General features: G+C 39.9%; 1 protein-coding gene across 17 annotated transcripts in view; it reads right to left on the bottom strand.

Moving 5' to 3' along the window:
• COL6A3 (collagen type VI alpha 3 chain) overlaps positions 1 to 14822 on the bottom strand; it is a 160556-nt gene that overhangs the window by 13004 nt on the left and 132730 nt on the right. For 9 of the 17 annotated variants that reach the window (XM_058184995.1, XM_058184951.1, XM_058184932.1 and 6 more), the window contains 3 exons: positions 10274 to 10372; positions 5718 to 5888; positions 5554 to 5604 (listed from right to left, as the gene is read on the bottom strand). In XM_058184995.1, coding sequence (XP_058040978.1) covers positions 5554 to 5604; positions 5718 to 5888; positions 10274 to 10372 — 321 coding nt within the window. The remainder of the gene's footprint in view (positions 1 to 5553; positions 5605 to 5717; positions 5889 to 10273; positions 10373 to 14822) is intronic. The other 8 variants (XM_058184998.1, XM_058185014.1, XM_058184960.1 and 5 more) reach the window with 4 other exon arrangements.

Raw genomic sequence — 14822 nt, 5'->3', positions numbered from 1 at the left:
AAAAGAAGATTGGAATAGACTATTTATATATATGTGTGTGTGTGTGTGTGTGTGTGTGTGTGTGTGTGTGTGTGTGTGTGTTTGTTTTCGTAGGTTTTCACGGGTATAGGTATGTAGGTCTTGGCATTTTCGGGTCTTTTCCCATGTAAGGTTGAGAGTATCTTGGTGACGTTTCGACGAGGTCTCACTCATCATCTTCAGGCTGGTGTCTTCAGCTTTGTGCTTCTTGAGCAAAGAGTGGTCGGAGCTGCCGTCTCTCTATAAAAACTGGTGGGGAGGTGGGAGTGTTGCTGTGAGTGGGTTGGTTGGCTGTGTGGTTGCATCTTGATTGGTAGATGGAGTGGGTGTTTGCAGATTGGTCGAGGTGGGGAGTGTTGCTGTGAGCGGGTTGGTTGGCTCTGTGGTTGCATCCTAATTGGTAGATGGAGTGGGTGTTTGCAGATTGGTTGGCTGTTTCGTAGCATCCTGTGTGGGTGTGGTACTTTTGTTCCTGAGCTTTGGTGTTCTGGCCTCTGAAGTTCCGTGATGTGATGTCTTGAGCAGATGGCTGTGATGCAGTATCCCGGGCCCTGATTTGGCTCCGAGTCCGAGGTCCTGTCATGTGTTCCTGGTGTGTGTCAGCCTGCTTTATGTGAGGATCGGAGGGGGCTGCAGCAGCCAGTGGTGTCACCATGGTCTGGCTTCTGGATGGTGGTTGTGTTTTGTTTGTGGGATGGGTTTGGGTTTGAATCTGGTGAGGATGATTGGTAGTGGCGTTGTGTGTTGTCCTGGGTCCGGGGTCAATTTTCATGGCTGGAACTCGTTTGTTGACCAAGGCTGGTTTTCAGATGTCTGGTAGGCAGGAGGTGTCATCCTGTTTGTTCATATTGTGGGGGTGTTTCTCTATTTCAATGGCTTCCATAATTATTCTCTTGTTATAGTGTTCAGTTTTGGAGATTAATTTCGTTCCTTCAAAATCAATTTCGTGTCCTGTGGTTTTAAGGTGCTGGAAAAGGGAGGAGGTTTTTTCTTCTTTTCTGACTGCGTTTTTGTGTTCTGCAATGTGTGCATTTATTCTCCTATTAGTTTTTCCAATGTATGTGGCTAGGCAGATTTTGCATGGCATTTCATAGACTCCTTGGTTTTCTAGATGGATCTTGTCTTTAGGGTTTCTTAAGATGTTGGCTATTTTTTGGTCTGTGCAGAAGGCTGTCTTGATGTTGTGTTTGTGGAGAATTTTGCTGATTTTATCTATGATGCCTTTGATGTACGGGAGGAGGGCGATGCCGTTGTCTTGTTCTGTGTCTTGGTTCTTGGGAGGTGTCTTCCTTTGGATTAGGCTGGTAATTGTGTTTCTTTGGTATCCGTTGGAGATTAATACGTTTGTGAGAGTGTGTAATTCAGTTTTCAGGTGGTCTTTGTCGGCTAGGTGCTTGGTCCTGGAGATGAGAGTCTTGGCTAGGGAGCTGATCTGTGCAGGGTGGTGATGTGATGTGATGTCTTGAGCCATCTGCTCAAGACATCACATCACGGAATTTCAGAGGCCACAACACCAAAACTCAGGAACAAAAGGACCACACCCACACAGGATGCTACGAAACAGCCAACCAATCTGCAAACACCCACTCCATCTACCAATTAGGATGCAACCACAGAGCCAACCAACTCGCTCACAGCAACACTCCCCACCTTGACCAATCTGCAAACACCCACTCCATCTACCAATCAAGATGCAACCATACAGCCAACCAACCCGCTCACAGCAACACTCCCCACTTTATAGAGAGTATTTATAGAGAGACGGCAGCTCTGACCACTCTTTGCTCGAGAAGCACAAAGCCGAAGACACCAGCCTGAAGATGATGAGTGAGACCTCGTCGAAACGTCGCCAAGATACTCTCAACCTTACACGGGAAAAGACCCAAAAATGCCAAGATATTATATATATATATATAATTATGTTAAAAGCCATATAAGATGTGACCCAGTCAATACTCTGTTCATAAAATATGTATGTAAAAGGAATTTTTTTAAATAAAACTTTTTTTTTTAAAGGGATCTCATTGATTTTTTCCTTCTCATCTTTCCTTAGATTCCCCAAATATAGGTGTTTTTTTCCCCAAGTTCTTCATTCATTTGCATGAGATGCACTAAATGTGTATTTCTGCTTGTTTCAATTTTAAGAAAATTGAAAAACTGCTTGTTTCAATTTTAAGAAAAGCTTCTATGGGGCAATTGGTTTTTATTGTTTCTAGGACCAATTGCCTCTGATACTTAGTAACTATCTTCAGGTCCAGAATTAGAAAAAAAAATCTTTTGTTTCATTTTTTTTGTCATGCCCACTTTAGTAATTTATATTACTACTAAAAAAGTGGTTGCTTTAACTATTCTGATCCCTGGGATAACTGAAATGTTATTATTTTTCATGAACTTCTCAAAGTTTCCATTCACCTTAAGTTCTCTTGTTCACCAATACACTTGTTAGCTTCTTATTTTACTATAGCAAAAAAAAGTAAACCTATCCATTTCCTTCACATTTTTATTGTAAACAATGAATTACCTAAGTATATATCTTCTTAATATTTAGCATTTAAACATTTCCATGTTCATCTTATCTTTTTAATGGGCTCTTCTAAATCTTGATTAAATTGATAATCTGTGCAAGCTCAGTAGAATTGGCCCTGATGTGTAAGAGTTCCAGGATTTCAGGCTGGAATTTTTCCTAGCCCCATTTGCTGATGATGACAATTGAACTTGCAGTGGTCTTCCACTTATAGGACATATGCTCAGAAAAAAATATTTGAGAAAATGCAGAGATATTATTTCGGATTTTACATCAGACATGGCAATGATACTAGGTGCTCTGATTTGAAGTTGTTAGTACAGAATACCAAGATTAGATTTTGCTACCTAGCTATTATACTATTTCATCCATTGACTAGCATTATGCCACAGCAGGAAGTCCTACAGGATCAGACAGGTAAGTATGGATGAGTGGAAAGATGGGGAGATTGGTATTCCTAGAGCCAGTATTTAGGAATAAAAAATGATGGAGAATTAAATGAAGTCTGTGGAATTCTGCATGCTTATCTCATTCCTAGATAATCCCTGTCCTAAAGAGCATTAACATAATGCCACAGTAAACACTGGCAATTTTCAGATGTTTAGAAGAAAGCTTGAGCTAGAAAGAATAACATTACTATATCACTATACCTATTGGTAACGATCCAAGAAGCAATGGATAGCCAAGAGAAGAAAGCAGCTGTTGTATATTTTATATTTAGTAGATAACTAAGAAGGATTATAAAGCAATACATGTGTATCTTGGCCTTAGTTTCTCCAAATTCTGATTGCTTGCTTATTGTGAGTGGTTTAATATTTGTGAAGTCCTATCCCTGCACCTCCCACCTCCACCCACAGTCCTAAGAGATTTTCAAGAGAACATAAATAGGGTTCTCTTATTGGTTAGGCATATAGAACTTCAACACCAGCCACCAAAAATTATGTAACTTTGGGAATGGCCTACATTTTTGGATGTTCCTAAAAAAATTCATCTGAAGCCTAATCCATTCACACAAAACTTCTTGGACATTTGACTTATTTCATGTCATTTGCTTCATTTGCTTCCATTTATGTCATTGTGTCAATTTACAACAATTGTTAATGATTTAAGTATGGAAATGTTATATATTAAAACAATAATGTACATTCATATTTGATGTACATTCAGATATTGTAGATATTCCTCTTGTCCATTAAATCAAGGTTTTAACTTAATGCTATACAAGAAATAAAACCTTTTCTGCCATCTAATCAATTGCATCTACCTATCGATACTATCTACCAACTTCACATGATCTTAGAGCAAAATGCTCCTAATGGGGAGATGGAAGATATTCTTCTATAACATGAAAAATGAAATAATGTTCATATTACGACCATTTTATTCCTTCTTTGTCAATATCCAAAAGGCAGTGATTGGAAATGTCCCAGGTTTGCTTTGAAGATTAGCATAAAGAGAGCACTGACCAGCAGTAGAAGAATATAGCAATAGCACTTAGATTTATATACTGCTTTATATCCTGCTCTAAGCAGTTTACAGAGTCAGCATATTGCCCCCAACAATTTGGGTCCTCATTTTACCCACCTCGGAAGGATGAAAGGCTGAGTCAACCCTGAGCCTGGTGAGATTTGAACTGTCAAATTGCAGGCAGTGGCAGGCAGCAGAAGTAACTGCAGTACTGCACTCGGTGTGCCACCATGGTTCATGCAGGTACAGTGACTTGGACATTCTCCACAAGTTCTAGAAACCCATTTAAATATGCAACTTGGATGTAAGATCCAAAGATACGTCTTCTAGTTCCCTATGCCATAGATTTCTAAAATTGTTTATCTATGAGAATTTCTAAATAGAGGGCTCCAAAGAACTTATAACTGAAGGTTTTGAAAACCAGCTGACTGATAATGCAGGCTCACAAAACAGTCGTGAAGTCAAATGTTCTGATGTACAAAGTTTGGTTTTAGGATACAATGTGGAAAGATACCTTACATTTAACCAGATGATTAACCAATCCAGCTCCGTATTCTCTAAACTGGCTGTCCAAGGTTTTTTTAAAAATCATTTTATTCTATTCTTAGCTGCTTTTAATTTTTTTAGAGTCAGAGATTATTAGTTCTCCCAGTCAGATTTTCCTACTAAAACCAACTAGAATGTGAGGATGGCCAAAAAACCAACAACAACCCTTTACAGGATCTGCTTCTAAAATTTTTTTAAAGAGCTTTCCCTTTGACCGGACTTCCTAGAAAGTATTTGGGTTTGTAAACCTGCCAGCATCAGGTTCTCAATGAAGGGCAGGATGGAGAAAATTCCCATGGCATCATTTTAAGTGAGTGTTTTGATTGAATTGTAAGGAATGGCTACACTGAAAAAAGAGAATATCTTTTCTAAATTCATAGATAGAGAATAAAAAGAACTGAAAGAAGTTTCAATTAAAAAAAAAGGGAGTTCAAAAATCTAACTAGGGTAACTGTATTTGGTCTGCAAAAAGAAAATCCCTGTCTCCTTGCTACAACCTTGTGGTCATCTGGATTTTTGTACCCTAGGTGCAGGCACTATTTCCTGCCACAAAGATAGAATAGAATAGAATAGAATAGAATAGAATAGAATTTTTTTATTGGCCAAGTGTGATTGGACACACAAGGAATCTGTCTTGGTGCATATGCTCTCAGTGTACATAAAAGATAAAGCTACATTATGAAATTCCACCACAATGGAATCTGAAACTTATCTACCATTCTTGAGGAAGTACTTTGTGTGCCAAGACTGCCCTCTCCGTGTGGGAAATAAATAAATTGTAGCTCCATTCTATAATATTTTTACACTGACACTGCGGTTTCTTTTTAGATATTAAGGTTGCATGCAAACAGAGACAGAAAATATGGGGTGATTATTGTGGAAAAGCAACATAAAGGCACACTGTATGGTTATCTTTGGCCAAAGGCCATGACAAGCATCCAAGACACAGTTTTAGGACAAATAGCCAGATGTACAATCCTCTCCATTTCTGACTTTACCTGACAAATAACCTTTTTCAAGGACAGGAAGCTGCATGTCTTTCTCATCTGCTGTAGAGAAAAAGTGTGTGGAATTGTGTTTAAACTATTTTTCCCCTCTGCTTGGAAACTTTGTTTTACAATATTGAAAGTACAAAATGGGTTAATCCTATTTGGGTACTTACATGGCTTCACACATCTGCTAATGCAGTCAGCTTCTGTCTCAAATCTATTGGCATTACCGCTACACCCACCATACCAAACCTGGGTGCAGATCTTGTTTTTGTAGTCAAAGAACCACTTAACCTGATACTCCTTGCACTGCGTGCCCATGTCAAGGTCCAGTAAGCAAGGATCTGTTAAATTTGAATTTCAACATGTGCAAAGGTTAAATGATCCTGAAAATATTAAAAGCTTTGAAAAAGGCACAAGTTGCCAACCCAAAAAACCCAAACATTTTCAATAAATGAAAACGAAGTAGAATACAAATTTTCACTAATGATTTTTACAGAAACTATATGGAAAATAATAAGCTTGCACTGCTAATAAAATCACAGATATGCCAGGCAGCCAGTGCATGAGTGTAAATATTGTATTGGCTCATGTCTTACACAGATGGGCTGTAAAAGTGCTACATTTCTGCATGCCTCTGTTAAGTCATTAGCCAAATCCAGTGCAGAGTAGCAGTCAGAAATATAAAAAGCAGAGTGGGGAAAATGCAAAAAGGGTATAGTTGCACACAACCCACTGGAACTGTATGTTTTTTTTTCCTGAAATTAAACTGTTCTTATTTTATCATCAATGGGCCAATCCTCCCCTCAGTACAAATAATACCCTTCTTACAAGACCTGTACCTTCTTAGATGTAGAAGGTAAATTTCAGTACATCTTTTTCTGTGGAGCCTTTATTCTACTTCCTGTCCACTTATTTGGATTTATTGGCCTTCTCAATTAAGGGTCAGTACTGTACTGATGTCAGCATTTGATATACTGCTCAACTGAGGGCAAACTGGCCACCTAGAGAGGGCATGTCTGTGAACTCAGAGCTTGCAAGAAAGTTGACCATTAGGCTATACTGTGAAATTGTCTACTGTTGCCTGGTTCTGGCAATCTGTTTCTGTGGCACTATCACACTTTTCTGTGGCACTATCACAATTTTAAAGTACTTGCCAGAGGAAGGATATTGAATTTACAATCCTAGAGTCTTACAGGTTGGCAAGAGCTGAGATTCCCAGGCTCTTCTCAATACAAAAAGCAGAGTAGCCATTGTTTGGAGGATTTAGATTGGATAGGATTATTTGAATAAGGCCTTAATTGTGTTAGAATTAGACAATGGTGTGACCTAAATCTAAGCTCAGAGGAAAAAAGAGATTTAAAAATAATAACAACAACATAGAATCAATTTATTAGGGTTTACTATACTGTATACAAAAGCTCTTTCAATGAAGTTGGCCATAGGATTTTTAAAATTATTTTATTCACCTTACAGATAATCCTTGATTTATAATTACAATTGAGGCCAAAATCTCTGTAGCTAAGTAAGTGAATTTTAAGTGAATTTCAGCCCATTTTACGTCCCTTTTGCCACAATTTTAAGCAAATCACTGCAGTTGTTAAATGGACCATGCAGTCATTAAGTGAACCTGGCCTCCCCTCCCCCTTAACTTTGCTTATTGGAAGCTGGCTGTGAAGGTTACAAATGGTGATCACATGATCCTGGGACAGTGCAACTGCCATAAATACATGCCAGTTGCCAAGCGCCTGAATATTGATCACATGGCTATGGGGATGCTACATCAGTCTTAAGTGTGAAAAAGGTCATATCACTTTTTTCAGGGCCATCGTAACTTCAAACGGTCACTAAACAAATGGTTGTTAGTCAAGGACTACCTGTACTTGAAACGTTTGTATCCTTTACTTTATATTTTGCTTTAAACATAATAATAATAATAATAATTTAATTTGTATACCGCCCTTCTCCCGAAGGACATCTTCACTGAAGTTTATTCCTTCCCCTTGGTTACATAATAAGGCATTATGATGTCTCAAAAACACAGCCTATTCAGTGAAGCAGTCCCCATAACCATTTGGAAGAGTACACATGAGCACAAACATACTGTTTCCTACTGTCTCCCCCCAAAATCATGTCACGGCATCTTCAGAAACAATATGATGTGACTACAGGGGATTTTCTCACACTAGGAACACTTATAGGTGAATACAAGTCCGAAAGAAAAGGGTTATCATTATTACATGAAATTTACATGGCTCACTTGCAAAAGAATAGTTGAAAAGAAGTTAAACTAGACAAGGACAAGAGACTTTGAAGAACCAGTTCAGTGCTACAACAACTGTGTCATAAAGGCTGAAAATTGGTAACAGAGAAATAAGTGCAATTATACACATTAAAAAGACAAGAATAATGGAATTAGACAAACAAAGATGAAAATGATTAAATGAATTAATCTGTAATGCAAATATGCAAAATCTACCATGTCTGGGAAAAAGATATCTCTACCAATTTCCAACTAAAGCTTTGCAAAGCTCAACGTTTTCAAAGTTGTCTTTCAGAATTTATCTCTTATAAGAATTTAGTTTTCTACATTTTTCTATGATTAACTTCATAAAAGGGAATAGCATATTCAAAACACCATTGCTGGGTAGCCTGTATGAAGATATATATCTAGTACCTTTCATCAAACGTTATCAATTTGAATGAAAGGCAATTCTAGTAATTTTTTTTCATATGGACTTACAGAAGTTTGCAGACTTTAAAAAATGTGAGTTCTGCCATGAACATGAACATTATTAGAAATGTCTGGCATGGCAGTTCAGGCCAAAATTCATAATATGCAACAGAAAAAAACCAATAGATTGTGGGAAGCTAAAACAAAGCAAAATAAAATACTTGTCTGAATTTGAAATTTGAAAAAATTATGTGGCTCATAACTTTCCTATTAATGGACAATGCACAAGAAAGTTCAAATACTGTTAGCAGTAAAGATAATGTCAGATTTTGAAAAATAACAAATCCAATATCAATTCAACCCATCTTAGTTTTTTAAAATTATATTATCTACCATAATTTTTAAAAATCTTATGAGCAGGCAAATCAGAGTGGCAGCAAAATAAAAACTGATTTTAACAGAGGTTTCATTAAAATTATGACAATTTCATACACTTGTCATATTAACATAAAATTATTATAACAAAAAAATTAACACAACAATCATTCATTCAGAACAAATGTGAATTATCTACATATTGTTAATAACTGAGTTAGCACAGTGATTTGTTAATGGTTTGTTACAAAAACAATTACTTGACCATGGCAAAGAAATGAGCACAAGATTTTATAGTGACACAACATTACATAACTCAGACTTTTCCAATGAGCCATAGGAAAATATATTTTCCATTACCCCCAGAAACATTTTATGCTAGGATGACTGGTGGCCTATTAGGGCTGGCAGGGCTTTGGAAATAATTCAAAAATGAACATTTGATATGTGAACACAGGCACCTGACTGCAACTCAGTCAACTTAAAACAGATGTCTATCACACAGCTGCCCTATGCAACTACCAATTGGCATAGCATAAGATAAGACATGGCTACTTTGAAAGAACTGCAGATATAGGTACATTCATACCAATATGCGCTCTGAAGCATTTTTTTTTTTTTGAATGAAACAAAAGTGCTGCGCAGTTGCAGGATATGAGACTAAGTCATTGTCTGCTGAAGGAGTGAGCGAGCCAACATTTGCCCTCCAAAATGCAAATGGATAGTACTACTAGAACAGTAGTGATAGGCCTTCTTTTGGGAAGAAGATAATTAAGACAGCAGAGCAAGTCGCCCTAGCTGTAATCACTGAAGAAATGCAATCTGTTCCTAGGATTTTTTTTCTTTACAAGTTTCCTAAAGCTTTAAACCTTGCAATATTGAAGAACGTCTTACCACTACTAGTGTCAAAGGATTTGTAAACAGTGAAATTGTGGACATTTTTCCCGAAAGACTATTGTAGGGCTGTGCAAAACCAGGTATTCTTCCTTTTCACACACCTTCATACAATGTGAAAAGCTTACATGCATGCATACATACATACATACATACAAGGAACCAACGCATCTCACTACAGAAAAGATGCACAATATGGTACATTTCATTTGAGCATCCTCTTAGCTCTTTTGGAATTTTCAAAATCACCCTGTATTAGAATCTAGCTTTAATTTCTACAATCCTGTCATGCTTTACTGAGAATCAACAATAATAGTACCACTTGCTGGCTCTTGCTAATGGAAACTCTGGTATAAAGCATGGGACATCTGGGGTTCATGATCATGAATCTACTTGCCACTTACTTTGGGATAAAAAGCTCCCTGGCACCTTATGTTTACCCTTTAATTTACATATTTTACAAAAATCAACCAGTATCCTTTGTTTCGGGTAGCATATCATGTTGGTGCCACTTTAGATGTTTTGTTTAGAACATAGTTTAATCCAGGAGTCCCCAACCCACAGTCCATGGACTGGCACAGGTCCGCAGCATGCCAGAAACCTGTCTACACAAATAGCCCCATCAGTGGGATGCAGGCAGCATGCGAAACCACGCCCCTCCAGTCTGCAGAAAAACTTGTCTCAACAGAATTGGTCCCTGGTGCCCAAACGTTTGGAGACTTCTGGTTTAATCCATCCAAACTTTCATTTTCCACACTTCTGACATCTTTCAGAGCTTGGACTCACCTTTTTCAGGGACTTCCAAAGGTTCAGTGTTCACCATTACATTGGCTGCTGCTGCTGCTGCTGTTCCTGCTGAAGGGACCTTGGCTGCTGGCATGCTCTCTGTAAAAAGCAAGCCAAGCAATTGTGAGGGTGGGCTCAGGAGGACTCAAATTACAGCAATAAACTTTTTTACAGCCTGATTGAGACATTGTACACAACACTTCTTCACCTTTGTATGTAATGATACATAAAGTACAAGAAAACTATCATGTGTTTTAATATTACAATTTTAGCAAGCATGGTGCCTAGGAATGAATTAAAATCAGGGAAATATTATGATAATATACAGATATATATTTTGAATATCATGTAACACCTGACTATATCCAGTAATCCAGTTATTATTACTTATTATGAGCTCCCTTTTTAAAAGAGACATTTTGAGCAAACTTGCCTGAAGTATAAAATGGTCCTTAACAAAGGCAGTACTTTTTTAAAAATACATGTCAGGCACTTCATTCAGAAATACATTTCTGACTAGAAATTATGCTTCAGCAGTGTAAAAATGCAGGAAAAGGGCATTATTTCTTCTGAGTAGACACTTGGAAGTCGCAGATTCTACTGGAAGCGTCGCGGCAAGACAGTTGGGAAATAGCGAGCTCTCATGAGCTTCGCGAAATTCCAGACTGACAAACCGCTGTCAAGGGGTCTTTGGACCAGAACTATCCTGTAGGGATGGGGAAGAAGGAGAGGCATCTCAGAAGACCAAGAGGAACTGGCAAGTTCCTCAGAGGTCACAGAAAACTCTTCGACTCAGCGGCGGGGGTGGGGGCCATAGCAGCCATCATTAAGCTGGGGCAACTGGACCAAGATTTTAAGCAAGAGCAGTGCTTTGGACAGAATATTGAAGCCGGGTGAGTGATTGCCAAATCACAGGAAAAGCAAAATTATTTTTAATTTGGTAAAAAGTGTCCCAGTGGAGAAACAGCAGCTAAATTAGAGTGGGGGAATGTGAATACAGGAAGAAGAAAACAACAGAACTTTTAAAGACTTAAAGCCTGAAAGAGAACTTTGATTTCTAGATTATAATTTGTGGAGATATTTAAAATATCAGAAGAAAAAAACCATAACAGATTTGGAGAGGATTGAAAAACTTTTAAAATGTCTTTTTGATCATAAAAGGAAGAACTGAGGGAATTATAAACAAAAAGCCTGGTAAAATTTCTTTTCACTCTTCCTTCTTCCCTTCTTAAACTGGACTTGGATTCGGATTTTAAATTAAACAGATTTTGACCTGGATTTTAAAATGAATTTGGGCAGGGGGGGGGGATGATGAAGAAGTAAAAGAAAAAAGGATAAATATTGAATGCGGTTCTGAAGAAATAAAATGGATACCTTCATAGCCTGTTGATTGGAACTGTGGATTGGAGAGAGACACCTTCAGGTGGAGAGAAAAACTACAACGCCTAACTTGTATTTTGGGGGTGGGGTATTTTTTAAAGTGATAAGAGCGGTGGGAACTTTTGAGGAGGTTCTGTGTGCCTGCAAGCTGTTTGATTTTGATAACCAAGGAAGATGAAATTCAGAAAACACAAAATGGTGCAGGAATTAATTGAAATGATTAAAAGGATGCATACATCTTTAAAACTGGAAACAAAAGAAATCATTACAATCTTACAAGGAAAATCTAAATTGGATGAACTAGGAACTGTGCTGGAATATACCCATGAAGACGCAAAAATTATGAAAAAAAAGAGAGTGTTATCGAAGACAAAGAAAAAGATATTAATTGTGAAAAATTAAATGACTATGTGGAGAATAAGGATGAAAATAATAATAATGATAAAAATAGAAAGGTTGGAAAGAGACAAAGGGAGAAAGAAAGGGGAAGAGAAAAGATATAAAAAACTTAAATGATTACACTGGAATTAATACTGACAAAATAAGAAAGATGAAAAGGGGAACAAGGAGAACAGATGGAAATACATTGCAAATTAGGAGAGCAGTCCCTCTCCCTCTCATCTTTCCCTTTCTCTCATGTCTTTCTTTTTCTCTCTATCTCCCTTTCCCTCATCCCACTCTCCCACATCTTTCTCTCTCTCTCATTCCTTCTTTCCCTCTCTTGCTTTCTCCCCCACCCCACCTCTCTCTCTCTCTCTCTCTCTCTCTCTCTCTCTCTCTCTCTGTATTTCCTGCCCCCATCTCTGTGTCCCTTCTCACTCTCTCGGAAAGCCCTGTGTGCTCTCATTGGGGCTTTGTGTTACCCTTTTTCTTTCTTCCTTTTGGAAATCCGGGCTGGCTGAGGAACGAACAAGCCCGCAACGGAGGCTTCCCTCGTCCTCCTCCCCCTCTTTTTCATCTCACGACCCCTGGCCAGTTGTGGTGGGGCTGAGAGGGTGTGAATGAAGGGGGGAGGGGGAGGAGGAGGGAAGCCTCCACCGCGGGTTCATTCATTCCTCAGCCAGCCCGGATTTCCAAAAGGAAGAAAGAAAAATGGGTAACAAAAAGCCCCAAGGAGAGCATGCAGGGCTTTCCGAGAGAGTGAGAAGGGACGCAGAGACGGGAGCGACACACACACACACACACACACACACACAGAGAGAGAGAGAGAGAGAGAGAGAGAGAGAGAGAGAGAGAGACTGGCTGATGGGTGAACATCTTTGGTAAGAACGCATCTCTCCCTCCCTCCCACCCACCCTCTCTCTCTCTCTCTCTCTCTCTCTCTCTCTCTCTGCCTGACTGGTGGGAAATGGTGGGCGGCTGCTTCCGGGTTTGCTCTCTGCCCTGAGAGAGAGGGAGAGAGAGAGAGCTGCCAGGGATGAGTGGGGAAGGGAATGGGCTCCAGGAGGAGGTGGGGATCTAGTCTCTCCCATTGTGAAACACGCTTTCGCTCTGCTGCAAGGCCCTGCCAGAGCAGCATGCAGGCCATTGAGGGGTATTAGGTCTTCATTTATTTATTTATTTATTAGATTTTTATACCGCCCTTCTCCCGAAAGACTCAGGGCGGTGCACAGCCAAGTAAAAACAACATGCACATAGACAAAAATTAAAAAGCATATTAAAAAACTGATTATAAAGTGGCCAATTAAAATTAAAAGCTAAAGTAAAACAATTCTAAAACCCCACTTAAAATTTCATCAAGCTAGCCCCGCACGGTGGAATAAGAAAGTCTTGAGCTCATGTTTAAAAGACCAGAGGTTCGGGAGTTGATGCAACCCCGGAGGCAACTCATTCCATAGGGCTGGAGCCCCCACAGAGAAGGCCCTCCCCCTGGGGGCCGCTAGTCGACATTGTTTGACTGACGGCACCCTGAGAAGGCCCTCCCTATGGGAGCGCACAGGCCGATGGGAGGCTATAGGTGACAGTAGGCGATCCCGGTCCTGTGCCATGGAGCGCTTTAAAGGTGATGACCAACACAATTGGTTAAATGTAAAATTTGTTATTACCAGTTCTTTGGGCGTGGCTTGGTGGGGGGGTACTGTGACTGGGTGGGCGTGGTCAATTTATTTTTACTTTTAAAAGATTGTAGAAAAGCATTGTAGAAAAAATGCTTTTAAAATGCTTTTAAAGCAGTGGTTCCCAACCTTTTCTTGTTTGAGGCACAACCTTTTCTTGTTTGAGGCACCCTTGGAAAGCCTTTCAAAAGTTCCCGGCACCCTTATAAGGAAATAGATATTTAAAATCTCCGTAGCTCAAAAGTTCCCGGCACCCTCAAAAGATCTCACGGCACCCCTTAGTGCCGCGGCACACTGGTTGGGAACCACTGTTTTAAAGGGTTCTGACGATCCCAGCTGAGTTGCCTGATCATCAGAACCCTTTAAAAGCATTTTTTAAACAACCTCTTCAACCGAAGAGGTTGTAGAAAAATGCTTTTAAAAGGTTCCTACGATCCCAGCTAAGCTGCGCTATCATCACAGGCTTTTTTTTTAACTTTTAAAAGCATTTTTTCAGCCAAAGAAAAAATGCTTTTAAAAGTAAAAAAAAAACCTCTGATGATCATGCAGCTCAGCTGGACATGGGGGTGGGTAGAGATTTTTGCTACCGGTTCTCCAAATCACCCGCCGCCATCACTACTATCAGGCGATCCAGTCCAAACCGGGAGCATTTCACCCTGGTCTTCACTCTCCGCACTCCTCCAGGCCTAGCTTGCTGGGGGGGGGGGAAGCCCTGATGCCTCTGCTGCCCCCACCCCACGGCCCTAGCCGTTGCTGCCCGGCGAAGGCACAGGAAAAGAAAGCAAGCAGAAACATAGCTCATGCTGGGGCAAAAGAGCAGAGATTGGGGAAGATGGTGAACAGTGTCCTGCTGCAAGAGCCAGGCCATGCCTCTCCGCCATCCAACTTGCCAATGGGGGCCCTTCTGCCGGGCCACCTCCCCCACCCCCAGGCTGTTGAGCTCAGTGCTTGGCGGGGGAGGGGAGCGCTTCCCCATGCCGCCCAGTTCTTTTTCTTGGCCCTGCCAGGAAAAGTCAGGCTTGGGGGATGGCCCCTACCCCACAAGATCCTCCCCCACCGTTCTCTCCCAGCCCTCTTTGTTGGCGGCAACAGCAAATTTACCGCAACAAAGGCGG

The sequence above is a fragment of the Ahaetulla prasina genome, chromosome 1 (genome assembly GCF_028640845.1).
Source record: "Ahaetulla prasina isolate Xishuangbanna chromosome 1, ASM2864084v1, whole genome shotgun sequence".
Taxonomy (NCBI): domain Eukaryota; kingdom Metazoa; phylum Chordata; class Lepidosauria; order Squamata; family Colubridae; genus Ahaetulla; species Ahaetulla prasina.
Note: the sequence above shows the minus strand (reverse complement) of the source record. Positions and strands in the feature narration are given on the sequence as shown.